The following is a 24005-nucleotide window of genomic DNA, read 5'->3' on the forward strand; positions in this document are numbered from 1 at the left end:
GGATAGCCAGTGAGAGGCAGCCAACAGGGCCCTGGAGCCAGGATTCTGTTTGTTCTTCTTGTTGAGAGTACACAAAATCAGCAGCTGCAAGCTCCCTAGCCCTTCCCAGGTTCCCTCTTGTTTCTCCAGGTGTTTCATGCACTGAGGGTCATACTGCTACAGTCATCTCTCCAAGAGCCTGCAGATCTGTCTTCCTCATTTCCTCTGCCACATCAGTCATAACTGTTTACCAATAGTCTGCCTGCTCTAGGCCGAGGTACTGTGTGTGATGCCTTGGTCATCACAGACCAGTCACTTGATAAATATTTGTTGAATTGAATTGATAGGAAAGGCTAAAGTTGTTTAGGTTTTTACACCTTAAGGTGTTTCCAAATCAGATTTGAGGAGCAGCTGGTCAGGGCCAGGTTGAGCCAAAAGCATTTATGCCTCTTTGTGCTGCCACATCCAAATCCACCAGCTCATGAACCCTAATTCATCAGCTCACTGCTGTGATGTGGAGAGAAGAATCAGGACGAGAGGAGGACATTCGGGTCAATTCTAGAGGCATGGAGTTCTGGCTTAGAAGGAAGCAACTCACTCCTCTCCTCCCCAGCCTTACACACTGACTTGGTTGTGCTTGTCTAAGACAAAACGTGATTAGTTATCTTCGCCCCCTGCTTCCCTTTTAATATGGTTAGAGGGTGCAAAAGCATTGGCCATCTGGTACCTGCCCCTTCTGGAGATCTGAAAATCACAGGATGGAGCTGAGCAGAATAGATCCTGAGGGTTGTATCTTTACTTTGTCATTATGTAGAGAATCCAACCCCAATCCCACACCAGTTATAGTGCTGTGTCTTGGTGGTAGAAATCAGAACTCCAGGCAAAGCTAATATTCTAATGCTTTATTGAAGGGCAAGGCAGCAAAAGTGAAGAATAGAGAGTGCGGGAGGGAGAGCAAGCAAATTCAAAGGGGCCAGTTACAGGCCTGTCCACAGTTTCACAAGAAACACTGCCAGGTGAGAAGGAATGGGGCCCAGGGCAAAAAGTGGAAGTGTTGACTTTACTAGTACAGGGGAGCACTGACATTTTATTCACTATAACAGAAGGAAAAACAGAGCTGGGACCCTATGTAGGGGTCCCTAATATTTTTTAGATTGCTTCTATAGTTTCTGTAAAATTGAAAGCAAGATCATCAGCGAACCATGAGAAAGTGGGAGAGGTTGGGAGTTTGAGGGAAAAGGAGACACTGTGAAATAATGGTCTATAAGAATACAAGAAAGAGCCCTATCTGGTTTGGCTCAGTGGAAAGAGCGTCGGCCTGTGGACTGAAGGGTCCCAGGTTCGATTCCAGTCAAGGGCAAGTACCTTGGTTGCGGGCACATCCCCAGTGGGGGGTGTGCAGGAGGCAGCTGATTGATGTTTCTCTCTCATCGATATTTCTAACTCTCTATCCTTCTCCCTTTCTCTCTGTAAAAAAAAAAAAATCAATAAAATATATTTTTAAAAAAAGAATACAAGGAAGTGAATCAACTAGGGAAGTGAAGCGGGATTGAAAGAGTACAGCGCTAAAGAGACTCCTAAGGTTACTGTCCATGAATTTAAAGGAAGTTCCTTTACTATTGTTGTCCACAAGAGAATATCATTCCCTTGTCTTACCATTTTTGTACCATTATTCCTACTTCAACTTTTTCTCTAACAAATATCATTTGCTGATGTGCTGTTGGGGAGTTAATGGAGAGTTATACTTATGCAGGGTTGGGGTTTTTCCCAAAAACTTCAAGAGAGGACGAGAAGAGCAAGGGAACAACTACACATACAGAGAAGTGACTGTAAGATGGAATGTAGATTCTAAGCCAGGTAAAATAGAAGCTGAGGATGTGGAGGGGAGGTGGGGGTGGGGCGGGGACATTAAAAATTGGCAGGTCAATGGATAGTAGATTCCATTATGGTTGAGAAATGACTGAATCGGGCTATGGGAGGAAGTGTGGTACCAGTTTAGTGAAAGGTTGGGATGCTTGTCATCAATATATCAGGAAATGCTGTTATTGGTAAAGCGTGGTCTCAGGCAAGAATCTGGGAGTGGGTGGGTTGGTGGAGGGAGAAGAAGGATCACTGGATTGAGGAGATCAGGAACTAAGAAGATCATCTCTGTGGATATTAAAATTTCTAATAATTAAGACAGGACTAGTACTGAGAAGAGAGGCAAATAAGCCAGTGCTAAAATCTTCAAGAAATAAGGAGTTATAAGCTGGAGGTCAGATGACAGCAAAAAGTAGGGTGACGCCAGCAGACTACCAAAAAAGACTGGTGTTCACAATATGCAAATAATCCTTAATAATCAATAAGAAACAGACAACCAATTCCATAAACAGAATGAACAGGCAATTTATAAAAGAGGACCCATCAGACTTGTAAAGAGAACCAACCTCACTGGTAAGCAAAAAAATGCAAAGTAATATGAGATGCTATTTTACAGGTATCAGAATGACAAATATGAAAATGTCTGAGAGCATAAATATTAGGAATGGGGTGGAGGAACAGGAGCTCTCATACGAGTATAAATTGGTACAATGGCTTTGGAAAACAAATTTGGCAATGTATAGTAGAGATCAAGGTATGTGTGCTCTTTGATCCAGCTTCCCCCTTCCAATATAAACTCTAGAGAGAAGCTCACACATGTGTGGTGCAAGGAGATGGGCATGAGGATGTTTGTGACAGCATTACATGTGCTAGGTTATAAAAACCCAAATGTCCATTAACAGGACATGGATTAGTAAATTGTGTATATGTATGCAATGAGGATGCTCTGTCCTGTGCAGTGAAAGTGAATGATCTATCAATGCATGTGTGAGGGTCAATTCCAAAAACATAAAGTGAATGAACACCAGTGAGTTGTAGAATTATATTACCACTTTTGGTAAAGCTTAAAAGCAAGCAAAACAATGTGTATTATTTATGAATGCATGTATAGTAAAAATGCAAAAACATGCCCGGCCAGTGTGGCTCAGTGGTTGAGCATCAACCTATGAACCAGGAGGAGGTCATGGTTCGATTCCTGATCAAGGCACATGCCTGGAGTTTCTGGCTTGATCCCCAGTAGGAGGCATGCAGGAGGCAGCCAATCAATGAGATCAATGATTCTCTCTCATCATTGATGTTTCTCCCTCTCCCTTTCTCTCTGAAATAAATATATAAATATATATATATATGTTTTAAAAGCACAGACAAGAATGATGCACACAACTTTTGAACAGTGGCCACCTCTGGGGAGTGTGGAGAGAGGGCAACAGGGTCTTGAAGAAGCAAAGTCTTCTCTTTGATTTGCAATGTTGTTGTTTTTCTGAGGTCTTAACCCCGCCCTGGGCCCCCAATTTCTTAGTGAAATCCTGGTAACCCAGGCCCTCCCCTGGTTAGAAGAATCTCCGCTCTTCTCCACCCTCACTCCATTACTCTCTCAGGCAGAGGCCTCTCTCTTTCTTCCCTCTTCTTGACTGGGTTTGCACTTTTACAAAAAAACAGAAGAGCATTTGGCTTTAAACTGCTTTTGGCCTTCCCTCTTGCAAAAATATCCCAGGAAAGGAATTACAAAAGACCTAGATACAAAGGACCTGTGTAGAGTAGGGTGGGATGAGGTTGTGTGGAGGCTGAGAAATGATATGGTGAGCGAAAAACATTGGTACATATAATAAATTAACATCTCAAAAAACAATCCTGGGGCATAAACATGGCCTAATATTTTTATACTAGAGGCCTGGTGCAAGAAATTCGTACACGGTGTGAGGGACTTCTCAGCCCAGCCTGCACCCTCTCCAATCCTGGACCCCTCAGGGGTTGTCCGACTGCCAGTTTAGGCCCGATCCCCAGGATCGGGCCTAAACCGGCAGTCAAACATCCCTATCACAATCCTGGACCGCTGGCTCCTAATCCCTTACCTGCCTGCCTGCCTTGTCACCCCTATCTGCTCCCCCTGCCAGCCTGGTTGCCCCTAACTGCCCCCTGCTGCTGGCCAGGTCGCCCCCAACTGCCCCCCCCCCCCGGCCAGCCTGGTCACTCCTAACTGCCCCCTCCAGCTGGCCTGGTCACCCTTTACTGCCCCCCCACCTGCCTGGTCACCCCCAATTGCCCCCATCTGCTGGCCTGGTTGCCCCAACTGCCCCTCTGCCAGCCTAGTCACCCCTCACTGCCCCCCTGCCAGCCTGGTCACCCCCAACTGCACCCCCTGGCCAGCCTGGTTGCCCCTAACTTCTCCCCCCACTGGCCTGGTCACCTCTTACTGCCCCCCCCCCGCCAGTCTGGTTGCTCCCAACTGCCCCCCTCTGCCAGCCTCGTTGCCCCTAACTGCCCCCCCCCGCCAGCCTGGCAGCCCCCAACTGCCTCCCCCACTGGCCCTGTCACCCCACGCAGCCTGCTTGTTCAGTCATTTGGTTGTTCCCCACTAACCCCCCTGCCGGCCTAGTTATAGGCAGCCATCTTTGTGAGGGCATGATGGTCAATTTGCATGTTACCTCTTTATTATATAGGATTTTCCCACCAGGACCCATTTTTATTTAGATAACTTCTTTCGTTTCAATTTCTTATTAGATAACGATAGCCCCGGTGCATGAAATTCATGCATTGAGGGGGAATGTCCCTCGGCCCAGCCTGCACCCTCTAGAATCTGGGACCCCACGGGGGATGTCCCACAGGGATCGGGCCTAAACTTGCAGTCATACATCCCTCTTACAATCCAGGTCTGCTGGCTCCCAACTGCTCGCCTGCCTGCCTGCCTGCCTGCCTGATCACCCCCTAACCACTCCCTGCCAGCCTGATCTCACCCCCAACTGCCCTCCCCTGCCGGAATGATCTCACCCCCAATGACCCTCCCCTGCTGGCTTGATCTCACCCCTAACTACCCTCCCCTGCTGGCCTGATTGCACCTAACTGCCTCTGCCTGCCTCATCACCCCTAACTGCCCACCCCTGCCAGCCTGATCTTGCCCCCAACAGCCCTCCCCTGCCAGCCTGATCGCCCCTAATGGCCTCTACCTCGGCCCCCACCAAGATGGCTTTGTCTGGAAGGAAGTCAGATGTTCGTAAGATGGCCGGTTGAACTCATCTAATTAGCGTATTACCCTTTTATTAGTATAGACAGATTATATAGGATAGGATTGCTTAAATGGCTGGGGGAAAGCCTTTTTCAGCAGGAGGGGATGCTCTTGGCAGACAAAAACACATAATCCCTATATCTGGACTGATAGCCAGCCATATGAACTATATTGCTGAAGCAGTCCCAGATTAGGTTCTGATTGGTCGGTTTCTATGCCAGTCAGCATCTCTGGGCCTACTCTGGGCTTGATCAAAGAGGCAGGACTGATCAGCAGCCCCCGCGGAGGCCAGAGAGAAACAGAGGTGGGGCTGCTGGTGAAGCTGGGAAAGAGAGAGGCAATGGGTGATCAATAGCTGCGACAGGGAAAACTAAGATGGCGGCATAGATAAACACCGGGAAATTGCTGCCTCCCACAACAACTTCAAAAAAAACAACATAAAGACAAAATGGACATCATCCAGAACTACAGGAAGGCTGGCTGAGTGGAAATTCTACAACTAGGAGGAAAGAAAAGCACGCTGAGAGCCAGAGGAGCCGCGGAAATAAAGTGCAGAGGTACAGAGGCTTGCGCGCGCAGAAAGGGGCTGGCACCTGAGGACGTGGCTGTCTTTTTGAATCGGGAGGGAGTCACAAGCTCCCGACTGCTCTGAACTCTGGTTCCGGGAAGTCTCTGGGGACCCAGGACTCATACGGGGAGAAACTGGACTGTCAGGCAGCGGGCAGAACTCGGAACTTGAGATCGGCTTTCCCTCAGAGGTGCTTGCAGGAATTACCCGGACACTGAGACGCAGGGCCCCTTAGGGCAGGGCTGAGAATCCGCCATAGCGGCTTGCTCCACCCTTTGATTCCCTGAGACCCCACCCCACCCAGGCTGCAGTAGAGGCTTTTGCATATGAATGCCCCGGCCCTTTGCAACCTGAAAATTACCTAACTGCAGCTGGGCCAGACAGACCCAGAACTTCCAAGAGAAGGCCCAAGGCCCCACAGCAGCTTGCATTGCTTCACAGCTGGGCCTCATCAGGGTACCTCCAAACCCCCAAAAAGGAAGGGGAATCTTCAGTTCTCTTTGTAGCTCCTGCTGTGTAACCTCATGCAGAGGCTAAATTAGCACCTCCTTACATCCAAGAGCCACTGTACCCAGTGGTCAGAGTGGGACCATCCAGATTACAACTCCTCAGATCCATAAGGGACACACTCAGGGTGCAGACTCAGTGAGCACCAAAACCCCACTGAAGCAAGTCTTGCCCCAGAAGGGTGTCTTCAGCACAGAAGTTCTCCCACTGCAGACACAGCTGATTCTCACTGCCAATTGGCCTGGAGGTCAATTCCTCCCAGTGATCCTACAACAATCAAGGCATAACTACAATAAGACTGTGCAAAAAGCCCACAAGGGGGTACACCAAGAGTGTCCACCTCAGGTAACTGGGGAGGCTGAGCCACTGGGCCCTATAGGACACCTAGCACACAAAACCACTCTACCAACACAGGAAAGCATAAAAAATGCAGAGACAAAGAAACAGGTCACAAATGACAGAAATGGAGGAAAGCAAACGACTGGATATAGAGTTCAAGGCCACATTTATAAGGTTTTTCAAGAATTTTATGGAAACCGCCGATAAATTTAGTGAGATCCTCGATAAATCTAGTGAGACTCTCGAGGATATGAAAAAGGACCAACTAGAAATTAAGCATACACTGACTGAAATAAAGAATAATATACAGAGATCCAACAGCAGAAAAGAGGATCCCAAGAATCAAGTCAAAGATTTGAAATACAAAGAAACAAAAAATACCCAACTGAAAAAGAAAAAAGAAAAAAGATTCCAAAAATATGAAGATAGTGTAAGGAGCCTCTGGGACAACTTCAAGCATACCATCATCAGAATTATAGGGGTACCAGAAGAAGAGAGAGGGCAAGATATTGAAAACCTGAGAGAGGGCAAGATATTGAAAACCTATTTGAAGAAATAATGACAGAAAACTTCCCCCACGTGGTGAAAGAAATAGACTTACAAGTCCAGGAAGCGCAGAGAACCCCAAACAAAAGGAACCCAAAGAGGACCACACCAAGACACATTATAATTAAAATGCCAAAGCAAAAGACAAAGAGAGAATCTTAAAAGCACCAAGAGAAAGACAGTCAGTTACCTATAAGGGAGTACCCATACGACTGTCAGCTGATTTCTCAACAGAAACCATGCAAGCCAGAAGAGAGTGGCAAGAAATATTCAAAGTGATGAATGCCAAGAACCTACAACCAAGATTACTTTATCCAGCAAAGCTATCATTCAGAATAGAAGGTCAGATAAAGAGCTTCACAGATAAGAAAATGCTAAAGGAGTTCATCACCACCAAACCAGCATTATATGAAATGCTGAAAGGTATTCTTTAAGAAGAGGAAGAAGAAAAAGGAACTCTTACCATTTGTCACAGCATGGATGAAACTGGAGAGCGAATAAATACCACAGGATCTCACTCATTTGTGGAATATAATGAACAACATAAACTGATGAACAAGGACTGATCCAGAGATGGAGAGGCATTGATTGGACTGTCGGGCCTTGGAGGGAAGGTAGGGGAGGGTGGGGGTAAGGGCAAAAGACCAACCAAAGGACTTATATGCAAGCATATAGGCCTAACCAATGGACACGGACAACAGGGGGGGGGTGAGGGCATGAGCGGCGGGTGGGGGGTAGAGGGTAACGTGGGGATAAGGACACATATGTAATATCTTAATCAATAAAAAATATTAAAAAAAAATAGCTGCGACAGAGGCTGTGGATCAGACCCTGCCTCTCTCTCTGAAGGCCTCTTTCCAGGCCTGATCAGCAGCCCCCTTGGCAGTCACTGACATCTGATGTTTGGTTGAGCCTGTGGTCCTTAGGGACCCTGGTTCTTTATATATACAGACTAGTGTCCTGGTGCACAAAATTCGTGCATGGGGGGTGTCCCTCAGCCCAGCCTGCACCCTCTGCAATCTGGGACCCCTCGGGGGATGTCCAACTGCCAGTTTAGGCCTGATACCTGTGGGGATCGGACCTAAACTGGCAGTCAGACATCCCTCTTGCAATCCAGGACCACTAGCTCCTAACCACTCACCTGCCTACCTGCCTGATTGCCCCTAACCACTCTGCCTGCTGGCCTGCTGGCCTTCACCTACCTTCCCCCACTGGCCTGCTCGCCCCCAACTGGCCCCTCCTGCTGGCCTGCTCACCCCCAACTGCCCTCCCCTCCTGGCCTGATCCCCCCTAACTGCCTTGGCCCCGCCACCATGGCTTTGTCCAAAAGGTCTCCCAAAAGGTCTCCCAGTCTAATTAGCATATTACCCTTTTATTAGTATAGATAGAGGCCTGGTGCATGGGTAAGGGCTGGCTGCTCTGCCCAGAAGGGGGTCCCAGATCAGGGTGGGGGTCCCCTTGGTGGGCGGGGCCAGCCTGGGAGAGGGGCTGGGGCAGTTTGCAGGTCAGCAACACTCCCATTGGGGTCGGGGTCCCTGCTGGGGGGCGTGGCCAGCCTGGGTGAGGGGCTGAGGGCTGTTTTCAGGCTGGCTACACACCCTCCGGGGGGGGGGGGTCCCCACTGGGGGAGCATGGCTGGGCTGCGTGAGGGGCTGATGACTATTTGTAGGCTGGCCATGCCCCCATCAGGGTGAGGGTCCCCGCTGGGGGGTATGGCTGTCCTGGGCAAGGAGCTGATGGCCCTTTGCAGGTTGGTCACGCCCCCATTGGGGGTGAGGGTCCCTGCGGGGAGCATGGCCAGCCTGGGCGAGGGGCTGAGGGCTGTTTGAAGGCTGGCCGCGCCCCCATTGGGGCATTTGGGGGCAGTTTGCAGGCCGGCCAAACCCCCAGCTTTGTCCAGAAGGACATCTGGAAGGTCTCCAGAATGTCTCCTGGTCTAATTAGCATATTACTCTTTTTTATATATATATTTTATTGATTTTTTACAGAGAGGAAGGGAGAGAGATAGAGAGTTAGAAACATCGATGAGAGAGAAACATCGATCAGTCGCCTCCTGCACATCTCCCACCGGGGATGTGCCCACAACCCAGGTACATGCCCTTGACCGGAATCGAACCTGGGACCTTTCAGTCCGCAGGCCGACGCTCTATCCACTGAGCCAAACCGGTTTCGGCATAGCATATTACTCTTTATTAGTATAGATTCTTCAGAGGCACTGAAAAATTCTGATTTTTTTCATAGTCTTTTTTTCTAAGGATCTTTTTTGAAAATATGTTTTTATTGATTTCAGAGAGGGAAAGGAAAAGAGAGAGATAGAAACATCAATGATGAGAGAGAATCATTGATCAGCTGCCTCCTGCATGCTCCCTACTGGGATCTAACCAGCAACCCAGGCATGTGCCCTGCCCAGGAATTGAGTCCTGACCTCCTGATTCATGGGTCAATACTCAACCATTGAGCAACAACAGGCAGGGCTTTAAGGATCTTTATAAGCCATTGTTGGGGTCCAGCCCCAGCAGGTCCAGGGGTTCCCAAAGGTGTGGACGGAGTTGGCGAAGAAGGAATGACACAGAGGCAGTGTTCAGTTGATCAGCATAGCGAGGTTCTCTCTTTATTGTTCTGTTACATCTGTATTTATACTAGTTAATTTTGATCCTATCCATTCTATTCCAAAGGTTAAGGCATTTCTTATCTCCATTCCAAGTTACTCTATTGTTCTATTAAGCTACAAGGAAGTAACTGAAGGAGATTATCCTAAGTAAAGATTATGTAGCTTAAGCATGATTGTTCATAGTTAAAGTGATTAACTACCCGCCTGGCACTTAGTTAAGGGGTTTTATGGATTTATTCCCTTCCTTAGTCCTGTTAATCCCTAACTCCAGGGAAAAAGTCCCCACCTGGGGAAACAACCTTTCTCGGGGAGGTGTCCTATTTAAAACACATAGCACTAAGATGGGGAGCAAACATATGCCATATACACCAGGTCCCTTGAAACATAAGCTGTGCAGATGTTTCTTCCCTGCAGCGACTGTGTCAAGCAGCAAGGGTGGACTGGCTTCCAGCAAATTCCCCCATTTTTATTTTTTAAATGGCAATGCATGTAAATCAGCGGCCACCTCTTGGATTGGGTTGTTTAACACTCGGAAGACTTGTTTGTGACTTTGCCAACAGGTCAGTCCGAGGCTTAACCCTATATCGGCTCCCCACAAGCCATGAAACTTTTATTTAAATTTGTCATTTACCCATGAACATTTATAATAATGCTTTTTGTGTGTGTTAATCCTCACCCAAGGATGTTTTTTCCATTGATTTTTTTAGAGACTGGAAAGTGGGGCAGGAGGGGGAGAGAGAGGAATATCAATGTGAGAGAGACACATCAATTGGTTGCCTCCCTCACATGCCCTGATCCTGGCTGGGGAGTGAACCTACAACCGAGGTACATGCCCTTGATCAGGAATCGAACCCTCAACCCTTTGGTTCGAGGGACGATACTCTGTTACCAGTGAGAGAACGAGAGGAGGCAATGAGATCTCTGTTCTTGTCTTCTTGAGGGAAAGATTTCAATCAAGAGGCAGTGTAGAAAAGCAAGCAGGAATGCACTGCCCACAGCAAAAATATACTTAGCAGAGTGAGACAAGGAAGGGCCAAGAAGCAACAGGAGCGCCTAGGCTGGGCTGCCTTAGCTCACTGGGAAGTCATGGAATAGGGGGCCTCGGAGGAAGGTTCAGGGGCTTAGCCTGGGACGAGCTGCCACTGCCCATTGCTCCCCTGGTTGCAAGTCTCATGGGGTCCCTTAGAAGTTAGGGGACACATCCCTATGGGGGAAGGGGAGGTGAGAAGGAGAGAGGGAAGGGAATGCCACAGGTATGCTCCCTGTAGGGAGAATGCTATGTTTTCATTTTTTTAGAAAGATGAAGCAAATAGGGAAAATATTATTTGCTAAATGTGGGAATTGAATATATTATGTTGTTCTTCACCATTCATTTGAAATATTGCACAATTGAAGAAGTTCATGGCATATATAGGAGGACAGACAGCACTTTCAGAGACCAGATAAACACATTTTAATCTCTCTGTTCAGTGTCGACTTGCAAGCATTTTAGGAGGACCCAAAAATTGCATAACCGTGCTCTTAGAGTCAGGAAATCTGCAGAGTAAGTAGAATTTCCAAACACATGTCACAAGTATGAACATGCCATTCATAGAAACACAATTCATCATGACAAACATCAAGAGGATCCAGAAATGCTTTAGAAGTTCAGGCAACACACACACACACATACACGCACACACACGCACACACACGCAGGGTTCATGTCCACTTCCTTACCGAGGTCCCTTCTCTCCTACTGCAATCATCACCCCATGCCCCCTGTCTGTACTGTCCCTGGGAATGCGAACCCCTGTCTTCCTCCAGGAACTTTTGTTACCAGGAACCTAGTTGGGGCAGCTTTGGAGGCAGGATATTGAGGGATTATTCAGGGACATTACAGGTGATTCTAAGGATGTCACATTACTTAGATGTTCTCATGATTCAACAAAGGACTTGGGGCAGGGAACGGGGTGAATTTAGGGGAGTGTCCAGAAAGACAAAAGGGAACAGGATGGAGCCCTTATATACCAGAATAACAGGGCCATCAGCAGAGTTCCATGATTGCTCTGGTCCCAGGCTTCTGTTCAAGGATCGGAGACTTAAAATTTCCAGGTATATGTTAGGGGGAGGAGGGGGTACTATACTTTTGTGTTCATTTATATTTTGCACATAGGTCAGTGAATAAGGATGACCCACATAATTTTTGCTCTTCGGAATTTATTGAGATTTCCTTGTTAATTATTGTGTAAAATTCTCTATAATCTTACTTACATCTTGTCCATTAAAGTGTTGATTTCAGAAAGATATATGTTAAGTTACCTGATAACTTTGTGGGTTTGTCAATTTATGTGTTAAGCCCTGGCCGGTTTTCTCAGTGGTTAGAGCATTTGCCTTCGGACTAAAGGGTCTCCAGGTCGATTTTGGTCAAGGACACGTGCCTCAGTTGCAGGCACGTGAAGAAAGCAACTTATTGATGTGTCTCTCACATCGATGTTTCTCTCTCTGTGTCTCTTCTCCTCCCTTCCACTCTCTCTAAAAATCCATGGAGAGCCCTGACCGGTTTAGCTCAGTGGTTAGAGCGTCGGCCTGCGGACTGAAGGGTCCTGGGTTCGATTCTGGTCAAGGGCATGTACCTTGGTTGTGGGCACATCCCCAGGAGGGGGTGTGCAGGAGGCAGCTGATCGATGTTTCTCTCTCATCGATGTTTCTAACTCTCTATCCCTCTCCCTTCCTCTCTGTAAAAAAATCAATAAAAATATTTTTAAAAATAAATAAATAAGTAAATATCCATGGATAACGTGTCCTTGGGTAAGGATTGACAACAACAAAGAAAGTTAAACTTATGTGTTAAGTACATAACAATAACTACTATAATTTTTATTTTATGTATAATTTATGAATATAAATTATTAAACTGTTTTCATTTTAATACCTTTTCCCTTGAATTATATTTTGTCTAATTATAATATTATCTTACTTGTCCTTTAATATTTGCCTGCTATGTCAGCATCTATTTCTCTTTTTTTTAATATATTTCATTGATTTTTTTACAGAGAGGAAGGAAGAGGGATGGAGAGTTAGAAACATCAATGAGAGAGAAACATTGATCAGCTGCCTCCTGCACACCCCCAACTGGGGATGTGCCCGCAACCAAGGTACATGCCCTTGACTGGAATCGAACCCGGGACCTTTCAGTCCGCAGGCTGACTCTCTATCCACTGAGCCAAACCGGTTAGGGCTGGCATCTATTTCTTTATTGTCAATCTTCCTTAACCATTTTGTTCTAATTGTGTCTGTTGTGAATTATATTTAGCTGGGTTATTAAAAGATTTGAGAGACTCCATCTTTTAGTATGTTAACTTAACCCATTCGCATTTATTATGAACATTCATGTGCATTTGGACTTATCCCTGAAATCTTATTTTGTGTTTTTCATTATGCTTTTTTTTCTTATTTTCTTCCTTTTCTTGTATTAATCCAAGCTTTGTTTTTTAAATACATATTTTTTTAATTGATTTCAGAGAGAGGAAGGGAGAGGGGGAGAGAGAAAAAAACATCAATGATGAGAAAGAATCATTGATCAGCTGCCTCCTGTACACCCCCTACGGGGGATCAAGCCCACAACCGGGTCATGAGCCCTGACCAGGAATCAAACCATGACCTCCTGTTTCATAGGTCGATGCTCAACCAGGGGGCCACACCAGCTGGGCTAACCCAACTTCCTTCTGGTTTTCTTGTGGTGACCTCCCCAGGGCTGATGCTCTTTCTCAGGGGGTGCTTGACAAAATGGTAGTGATTCAGAGAAGAGTTCTAATGGCCTAGGCTCCTCCAAATGCAAGTACCCTGTTCTGACAATTACCCGGGTCCCTGCTACTCTTTCTATCTGTTCCCTCTGAGCTTCGGGGCACTACAGCTGCTCTCACCTTTTACTGCTGTTCTCCCATGCACGTATTTTGAACTGGAGCTTTCTCTAAAAAGTGAACTCTATCTATCTTTCAAGAATTTCTTATAATTTTATAAAGTTTTTGTGCTTTTTTTTTTTTTTACTATATTGCTTTGGTTTTGTTCCCTTTCTTCCTTTTTTAAAAAGTATCTTTTAGTGGTGAAGGGGAAGAAGAGAAAGCTGAAGTACATATTTAATCTATCACTTTTATTCCATCACAGCTTATTTACTTTCTGGCTTACTTACCATATTGTTCTATATAGACATTTATGCTAATATAATTTCAGCCATGCTGTATATAAGTTTGTGTCATGATTTTTTAGTTAGCATTTTAACAAAAACATTTCAGTATTGTTACAAACTACTTATGAACACCCTTTCAAATGGCTACATATATTCCATCAAGTAACATGAATCCCATATTCAGCGTTTAAGTTTATCTATTTTTTCAACTATTATAAATTTGATGATAAAGGTCCTTATTCATAAATCTGTTTTTATATGTAAAAGATTTTAGGTGAATTTATTCACATCTTTAAAGGTTTCTTCTCAAACACAGTCACACTCTGAAGCCATAGAGGTTAGGGCTTCAACATATGAACCTAGGGGCAGGAGGACACAATTCAGTCCATAACATTTCTTGAGATTAACAGCATTGAACTTGCTTGGAAACCCAGAGATTTAGCTAGTAAGTGCATGGTTGTTTAGAGCTGTTATGTTGAATACAGATGTGAACTTGTCTATTTTCAGAGCCCTGTGATTTGTTCCTGGGAAGGGTTAGGTTAGCTTTCCATATTGTGCAACAGCTTAATAAACTGGGATAGATCACTCAGAAAATGGAAGAAGAATTAAGACAAAAAAATGAACACTAGAGAAACAATGATTGGCTATTTTAGTCATGAGGGCCTAGAATAAAGTTTATGGCTCCCTGAGTGTGATCATCATTTATTTATGTCAAAATACCATTTTGTAAAAACCTCCACAAGCTTTTTTCCCCTCATAAGAGAAAGTCCCAATTCCCATGGTGTTACCGCACCATCCCACCTTACCTAGGCCTTCTGCTGTCTCTGCTGGTCACCTCTTTGTTCCACCCCAGGAGTAGTCCTCAGCTAGTGACTGACAGGAGCTGGATGTGCCCCTGTGCTGGTAACCGCCTGTCTGGTTTGTCTAGGACTTAGCAATTTGCTGGAATGTGGGCCTTTCAGTGCTAAAACCTGCAGTCCTAGAAACAGGGATTCTTGGTCACCCTAAGTCCAGGCCCTTGTACTCCCTATCCAGGTAGCTCAGTAGGTTGAAGCATCATCCCATACATCAAAAGATTGCAGATTCAATCCCAGTTCAGGGCCCATATGGGGATCAATCAATCAATTGATGTTTCTCTCTCACATCCATTTCTCTCTCTCTCTCTCTCTCTCTCTCTCTCTCTCTCTCTCTCTCTCTCTCTCATTCTGTCACTCTCATTCTCCCTTCCTTTCTCTCTAAAATCAATAAACATATCCTCAGGTGAGAATTAAGAAACAAAACTATTACTCAGAGTTCCTCAATAAGATTGACCTTCAGTTACCAATAGACATAACTCACTTGATAATGTACCATTTATAGGCTATCTTCCCTTCTGTCCCACTCCTTCAACTCCCTAACATTGCTTCCCAAGGCCATCTCCAAAAAAACTACTTGATTTTTTAGTGTGATTCGGAAGTAGCCACCCCAAGACAACTATTGTTCCTTGATCTCCCCATAAGATGGAGGGAAGGTTTGGGATGAAAGGTGTGGGTTTAGAGAAAGTTACTGAAGAAATGAGGTGTTGCTGAAACAGTTACAATGAAACAAGTACCATAGGGTCTTTGGACAGGTGGGGCTGGACAATATGGCCTGGAGTTCAAGAGATGTGAGGTATAGGCCCTATGAAAGATTTTTAAACATAGGGGGAGTGGCTAGACTTTTATCTCAGTTGGATCAGAGTCATTTGTGATGTGGGAAAACAACTTGCCTCCCAGAAATGCTGAAACATCTGGTATATCTGATGAGGGGACAATTGCTGTTGCTTCAGGTGAGGAGCTGAAGGAAGAGGAGTTTGCAGCAGATGGGGTAGGTGACAAGAACTTGGACCGGGGTGTGGTGGTTGCAACAGGCTGGGGAAAGATAAGAAGAAAGCCCAATGCAATTTCTTTGTGGAATAATAGATGTATGGAGAGAAGTACAAAGGTGACTCTCAGAAGACCACAGTGATATTCCTTGTTTGGGGCTGGGGTGGTGAGTCAGGTAAGTATCACTCAGGCATCTACCAGGGACCCAGCATTGCAGGGAAGCCCATTTGGGGAACTGGTCATGGAAAGGACATGAGCAGCTCTGTGCTTCCTGGTAAGTTTAAAGGATGGTAGGACACCTATCAGAGACTTCAGTGGAACCCTCCCACAAAGGATGGGTGGAGTCAGATTCTAACATGGTTCATGGTGATTGTCTTCCCAGGTTCTCCCCCAGCTTTGGGTCTAGAAGGCCGGAGGCCAGACAATGACTAGCATGTTCAGGGCCACGTCTTGGGCCTTTAAGGGTCTTCAATGCTCCTCAGTCCTTCTCTCAGCAAGAATGAGCAGCAAAACAGCAGATAGAAGCTGTCCACTGGCTGGGAAAGTGGCTGTGGTCACTGGGTCCACAAACGGGTGAGTGAATGGGAGTCCATGTAATGAACAGATTTAGAGTCCCATCCCAGGGCAGGGGAAGTCCTTCTCACACATCCTTCCTGACACCCCATCTCATTACACAGCTCTGGCGTTTATCATTAACCCCACTCAGTGTTTCTTCCTAAAACATCCAGTTTCTAAGTTCCAAGAATAATAGATTTGGAAAATCAACTGCTTCCGGTTCAATCAGAGCAGTGTTTGAATCTAGTCTCTGCCACTTACTGGTTGGGTAACCCTAAGGTATTTAACTTATCATCATCAGGACAGCTCTCTCCCCATCCTTCATGGGCATGTGGCCATGGGCTTTTAGGGTCCTGGTCTAATAGGGAGAAGCCAGAGACCTACTGGTCTCTCAGACTTAGGGATTCCATTGACTGCAGAGTGTTCACTGGCAGTAGGGCACTGGACAAGGCGATGTCTCAAGATCAGCTCAGAGAGCTCACATAGATGACCCTCTCCTGGTCACATCTCTTCCTATGTACCTCCTATTCCACTTATCCTCTAACTGCCATAATGGGCCACAGTCTTTAATGAGTCATTACCACAGGCAGGAGGGGGGAATTCTGGTGTTCAGGGGCTCTGTCTTCCTTTTGGCCTTTCATGGTCAAATTTAGATCGCTTTATTTTAGAACTGTTAATATCCCAGACTTCCACATCACCATGATGTTTTATTTTTTTAAAATATGTTTTTCTTGATTTCAGAGAGAGGAAGGGAGGAGGAGAGAAAGATAAAAAACATCAATGATGAGAATCATTAATTGGCTGCTTCTTGCACACCCCCTTATGGGGTTCCAGCCAGCAACCCAGAAATGTGTCCTGACCAGAAATCGAACCATAACCTCCTGGTACATAGATCAATGCTCACTACTGAGCAAAACTGGCCTGGCTCCAATGATGTTTTTTTTTTTTCAATATATTTTTTATTGATTTTTTTTAATATATTTTATTGATTTTTTACAGAGAGAAAGGGAGAGAGAGAGAGAGTCAGAAACATCGATGAGAGAGAAACATTGATCAGCCGCCTCCGGCACATCTCCTACTGGGGATGTGCCCGCAACCCAGGTACATGCCCTTGCCCGGAATCGAACCTGGGACCTTTCAGTCCGCAGGCCGACGCTCCATTTACTGAGCCAAACCGGTTTTGGCTTTTATTGATTTTTTACAGAGAGGAAGGGAGAGGGATAGAGAGAGTCAGAAACATTGATGAGAGAGAAACATTGATCAGCTGCCTCCCGCACGTTCCCTATTGGGGATGTGCAAGCAACCAAGGTACATGCCCTTGACCAGAATCGAACCTGGAACCCTTCAGTACGCAGGCTGACGCTCTATCCACTGAGCCAAACCGGTCAGGGCCCCAATGATGTTTTAAATCTGCATGTCCCCAATGTCCAGCCCTCATCACAAATGAGTAATTGAAAACTCTATGTTGCCCCAGCAGTTTCTATAAGAGAAGGGTCGTATGCCTTCTGCCCTTGATCACAGGTACTCAACCAGTCCAAGTCAAGAGTGCTTCAGACCTCCTTAAAGTAAGGAGACGGAGAATGGAGGCAGAACATGTTCTCAGCATCGAAGTTTTTAAATTGCAGGACAGAAGAAAGCTTTAAGGCTTATAGAAAGTGCAATTTGCACCTGAGGCCTCTGGCTAGAACCAAGGGAGAAAACACTGGGCAGTTAAAGATTCTCTACCATTCACGCTGGATGCCTCGCACATGTACACATGTTCTGAAGGATCATTACTTTTTAAAAATTCCCTTCAATTAAACTGTTATAAAAATTTTCTCATTCATATGATTATTATACATATAGTTGTGAGTTAACTGGGTTAGTCTTGGTGAAGGCCTGATATATAGAAAATGTTCAATAGTTCCTCTTTCCCACTCGAAAGATTTGGAGGCAGTTCTTGAACCACACTGTGGAACTCAATTTGTATCTCATGATCAGCCTTCCAGGAGGAGGGTGGGGAGGGATGAAGCCATCATAGCCATCTCTGCCCTCAGGATTGGCTTTGCCATCGCCCGGCGTCTGGCCCAGGACGGGGCCCACGTGGTGGTCAGCAGCCGGAAGCAGCAGAACGTGGACCAGGCACTGGCAGCGCTGCAGGGGGAGGGGCTGAGCGTGTCTGGCACCGTGTGCCACGTGGGGAAGGCTGAGGACCGAGACCGGCTGGTGGCCACGGTGAGGAGATGGGTAGGGTTTGGAGGTAGAAAGAGGAAGCGAGGTTATTTTAAAAACATAACCTGATCAAATGAACAAGCGAACAAGCACAGGAATGAAGGCTGACCATGTGCTCGGCATTGGTTACTCCAGAGCCTGAACAGGTTTACAGATCTGGGTGGAGAGATGTTTTAAGTCTGATGAGGAGAGACAGCTCTCCACCCTCACTTGGTGTGGTCCCCTCCTGGATTTAGCCAAGCAGAGACCCAGGGAGAGCAAACAGGAAATACCTCCCACTGCAACAGAAAACTTCTTTTGCTTCCTGACCCTGGTCCTCATTGCCCCCTTCTCCCTGCAGGCCCTGAGACATTCTGGGAATGTTGACTTCCTGGTGTGTGTGGCAGGAGTCAATCCCTACGTGGGAAGTACCTTGGAGAGCAGTGAGGAGGTCTGGGACAAGGTGAGGTCTGGGGACACCAGGTAGGGCTGACGGATGTCATCCTCACCCTCTGCACGACCCTCTTTCCATCTCAGCCCCCACACACATTCCCTTCACAGACTCAATGGCACCAAGCAAGCCAGGTGCTTGGACTCTGACACTCAATTCCCCATCTGTGAGATGGAGGTAAGAGTGTCTGCAGTAAGCATGTCAAATTCATGGCCACCATGAGTTTGACATGCTTGCTACACTCTAGTTCTGATCTGCACTGTCCATGAGCTCCCAGTTTGCTAGGAGGGCCCAACAGAGAACCAGATCATCACAATAAATGTGGGGCACAGAGAAGGGAATGACTCCCTTCCTTGCCTAAGAATGCTTCATTTCCAAGGCTTAAACCAGGGGTGGGCAAACTTTTTGACTCGAGGGCCACAATGGGTTCTTAAATTGGACCGGAGGGCAGGAACAAAAGCATGGATGGAGTGTTTGGGTGAACTAATATAAATTCAAAGTAAACATCATTACATAAAAGAGTACGGTCTTTTTTTTTTTTAGTTTTATTCATTTCAAAAGGGCTGGACCCGGCCCACGGGCCGTAGTTTGCCCACGGCTGGCTTAAACCCTGAAATCCAGCTGTATTAGTTTCAGAGGGCTGCTGTAACAAAGTACCACAGCCCAGGTGGCTTACACACAGAATTTATTGTCTCACAGTCTTGGAGGTCAGAAGGCATCAGCAGGGTTTGTTCCTTCTGATGGCTATGAGAGAATCTATTCATGTCACTTCCCTAGCTGCTGGTGGTTTGCTGGCAATCTTTGATGTTACTTGGCTTATAGAAAAAAGCATCACTCCAACCTCTGCCTTCATCTTCGCATGGTATTCTCAGTGTGTGTGCATGTGCAAACTTGCCTTCTTAGGACACCATTCATTTTGAATTAGGGCCCATTCTATGACCTCATTTTAACTACGTCTGCAATTACTCTAGTTCCAAATAAGGTCACATTATAAGGTACTAGGGGTTATGGCTTTAACATAGAGTTTGGGTGGTACACAATTCAGCTTATAATACCAGCCTTCCCCAGACTCAATTGGCCAGTGCCTCCTCAGACCCAAATGGGACATTTTTGTCTAACCAATACCCTTACAGACACAGGGAGACATCCTGCAGACTCTGGGTCTTATGCCTGCAAAGGCTTCCTGATCCCCATATTCCTGCTTTTTCAGAATGTCTCCTCCCGCCCCCCATGTATGTCAAAGAAAACCAGCACTCTCCCCACTTCCCATTGTCAGAAGCCATCACGCCCATGTTCTAATGTGGTGTATTTGCTAATACAGTGAGAACATGCACTGGACTGAGTGTCTCTCCTCCCCCACCCTCATTTGCTCTGATTTCAGATCTTGAATGTCAATGTGAAGGCCCCAGCCCTGCTGCTGAGCCAGCTGCTGCCCCACATGGAGAACAGGGGGTGAGGGCAGGGAAGGGGAGAGGGATGGAGACATTAAGTGTCAAATACGAAGCAGAGGTGGTAAAGAGGAGCCAGGTGTTGAGTTAGATCTTTCTTCTGGGCAGCAGGCTTACCTGAGCCAGTAAAACAGGAGAAATGAGAATTTGACTTTCAGACTCTATCCATAGTGTCATTCTCTCATAGCTAGAATGCCCATGGAATCTGGCAAGGACTCTACTAGAAGCACAATAAGGGATCTACAGACAGAAAGGTCCAGAGTCCTCACAGCTGTCCTGGAATTAGAGGAATGCAACTGGTCTCTCTCAGACGTGGGCAAACTACGGCTCGTGGGCCGGATCCGGCCCATTTGAAATGAATAAAACTAAAAAAAAAAAGACCGTACCCTTTTATGTAATGATGTTTACTTTGAATTTATATTAGTTCACACAAACACTCCATCCATGCTTTTGTTCCGGCCCTCCGGTCCAGTTTAAGAACCCATTGTGGCCCTCGAGTCAAAAAGTTTGCCCACCCCTGCTCTAGACTAGTGAAAGTTTGACTTCATATTTCTAGGTCACAAAAGAGAAAAAAATCCTGTCTTCTTGCATGAATACCCAGTTTCTAGAGTGCCCAGAAATCGGCAGGGACTGGAAGAGAGAAACGGAATTCTAATGACAGGAAGGCCAAGAGTTCCCATAACTGTCCTGGAATTGGGGAACTGAAAGTGGCCTCTCTTAGGCTGCATGCAGCAGGTCAGGGCACAAAAGTCCAGGTTGATGACACTGAGGCACCCTGCAGCCTGTCCATAATAAGGGTAGTGGAATTTCCAAGTCCCACTCAACTCTTATCTCTCAAACTTTTTTACTCTTGGGCTAGCCATGTCCTCCATTATCTTCCCCATCATCCCTGCTCTGTGTGTGTTGCACAGAACAACCTTTATATCCAGGGTGAGTGAAGAGAAGAGGTCAGAGACAAGGCTGGACAAGCAGGATGTTGCTAAATTATGGATAGCCTTGAATGTTGTGATAAGGAATTTGGTCAACATTTAGGAGACAAAGGTGACAGTTATATGATAGTTGGTTATAATTATTTTAGGCATACTTCATCTTCTTCCTAAATTAAAAGAGAGCATGAAGAGAAAACACTTGAGGAATAATGAAAGCATCTTGATTTAGGCACTGAAGGAAAGGGAATGAGTAGGTAAAGGGGAAAAGAGAGGCAAGAGTGCAGATTTCTCAAGAGGACCAAACAGGTTCCAGAAAGGAAATTTTAGTCTACAGTATCTGATGTGACAGGAAATTGGAGGGTAGAGAAGTGAGGTCTGAACAAGGGTCATTAGACTTGGTGACTGAGGATCCTTAAGAAAAACTTTTCCAGAGGATTTTGGGGTAGGATTGTGGGGGGCGTGGAGCTTCTGAGATTAAGATTCCAAAGGATCTGGGATGTACTTTGAATATTACTCTTAAGCATGCCTAGTATAGAACACCCTCAAAGCCAGTAAATGGAACAATAGTCTAGAATAAAGGCAAATGTTGGCTGTATTTGATAAAAGTGTTCATACTAGTTCTCCTTAATGGGTTGAGCATCCAAGTGTGGATGAAAACATAAACTTGGTCCTGGTCCTCAGGATGCTCTAGGGCCTAGAGTCTAGGCCAAAGGAGATAAGCTGAAGGAAGGCAGGAGCAGGCTCTAATCTGAACCTAAATTTCTTTCACTCACTTTCATGGTCCACAGTCTCCACTTCCTTTCATGCCCCAGATGTGTCTATTTGCCTCACTTATATGTGGCTCCATCGTATTTATCCCATCTTTCTCTTCCCAGGGGAAGCTCTGTGGTTCTGGTCTCCTCAGTTTTGGCATATGTACCAGCAGCTGTAAGTATAACCTTCCATGACGCTGGATGAAAAGGAAGGAAACAGCCCCATTTGCCAAGAAACGTGGAGAGGGCCAGGAAAATCCCAGAATAGGCCATTGCTGGTGGGGCACACCTACACCCACATTTGATCAATGGGTGTCTCAGACCCTCCTTCTCCATAAAGGACACACATGGCAGGCTTTTAACCTTTCGTTGTGAGATTCTCAATTATCTCTGCATTGCTGAAGAGATATATTTATACGCACAGGCCTGGGATCCAATAGAAACTCTCCTCCTCAGTTACTTATTTGCCATCCACTTCCCTTTGTGTTCACAGAGGCTAGGGGCTTACAATGTCAGTAAAGCAGCCATTCTGGGACTCACCAAGACCCTGTCATTGGAGCTGGCACCAAAGGATATCCGGGTGAACTGCCTAGTTCCAGGACTAATTGACACAGCCTTCAGCAAAGTGGTAAGGACCAAAGACAACTTCTGCTTCTGCCCCACTGAGTGCCAGGGTCCCTTCCCCTACCAGGCCATGTCCCAGAGACACCTGGCCCTGTGGCCTCTTGTTCTGATGCTCTGGTCCACCACCTTTGGGATGAGCGGCAGAATCAGGATTGTAGTCCTCTGTGAGGGACGAGCCCAGAGTGTCCCCCAGAAGCCCCTCCACAAAGGTGTTTATGGTGTGGAGCTATTGTGATTCCATCTGGATGAGCAGCACTAACCTTCTGACTTCTCCTTTAGCTGTTTGAGGATCCAGACTTTTGGAACCATATGAAGGGACGCCATGGAATACAGAGGTAGGTTGTATGTGAGGCAGTGTCCTTTGTAGATCTGGGTTCATGTAACTTCAGACCTTCATGATGAATAAAGATCACCATCACCTCTCTGCATTCCTCTTTCTGAGATTTGAGCCCTGGGGTGAGTAAACATCCATGTAGAGCCCACATATCTCCACTTGCAGCCTTTCTCTCATGACCATGGGGGTCTTGACTTCCCAGCATCTGACAGGAGCTTATGGCTCACAGGAAGCATCATCACTCTCAGCCCACCTCCTCTTTCCATACAGATTGGGTCATCCTGAGGACTGTTCAGGGCTGGTGTCCTTCCTCTGCTCTCCAGATGCCAGCTACATCACCGGTGAGAGCATTGTGGTGGCCGGCTTCTCACCCCACCTCTGAAGGACATGAGCTCAGAGCTCAGGCTTGCCTCTCATTGTGGAAGCGCCCTGTGGCTCTGGGGCCACCATGTTGAGACACCTCTATAAATGATGAGCCTGTGCTTCAAATACACACTTTAAGTTCAACATAATCAGAGTATGAAACAATAAAGAACATCAGAAAAGAAAGTTTACAGCATGAAACTGTCATTAATGTTTTCACTTTTCTTCAGCCCTTGCCCACTTTGGTAATTAGAAACCATGGTCTGAGAGAGCATGGTTACCAGGAGATCAGAGTTCTCAGGGATGACACTCTGGGCTGCTCCATGAGGGATGAGCAACCTAGACCAGAGGACTTGCTGACCAAGGGTGAAGGGAATTTAGAAAGGGTGTAGACTGAGCTCATTTGTAGCTGCGGGAAATTCCTAGCACACTGACTTTCTCAAGCACCTGCACCTCCCAGCACCATGGGAGATTGCTTGGTTGTACACAGAAACAACCCAGAAATACAAGGGAGTTCATGTGAGGAGAGGCAACCCTCTCCAACAGAGGAATGGAATGGATGAATCAATGCTGAGCCTCCCCAGTTGGTTTTTCAGAGTGTCAGGCAAGAATGAGACTCTGGCCAGGCCAGTGTGGTTCAGTGGTTGAGCGTCGGCCTATGAACCAGGAGGTCACAGTTTGATTAAAGGTCAGGGTACATGCCCAGGTTGCTGG

General features: G+C 46.3%; 1 protein-coding gene across 1 annotated transcript; it reads left to right on the forward strand.

The window, feature by feature from the left end:
• Positions 1 to 15807: 15807 nt before the first annotated feature.
• On the forward strand, positions 15808 to 23310 carry LOC118672127 (dehydrogenase/reductase SDR family member 2, mitochondrial-like). The gene is made up of 9 exons (XM_036341610.1): positions 15808 to 15919; positions 16028 to 16218; positions 18237 to 18414; positions 18752 to 18853; positions 20223 to 20293; positions 22094 to 22145; positions 22464 to 22598; positions 22874 to 22929; positions 23199 to 23310. Exons 2-9 carry the CDS (start codon positions 16070 to 16072, stop codon positions 23308 to 23310), a joined length of 855 nt encoding a protein of 284 aa, XP_036197503.1. The 5' UTR covers positions 15808 to 15919; positions 16028 to 16069.
• The last annotated feature ends 695 nt before the right edge of the window (positions 23311 to 24005 follow it).

The sequence above is a fragment of the Myotis myotis genome, unplaced genomic scaffold, assembly GCF_014108235.1.
Source record: "Myotis myotis isolate mMyoMyo1 unplaced genomic scaffold, mMyoMyo1.p scaffold_m19_p_1, whole genome shotgun sequence".
Taxonomy (NCBI): Eukaryota; Metazoa; Chordata; class Mammalia; order Chiroptera; family Vespertilionidae; genus Myotis; species Myotis myotis.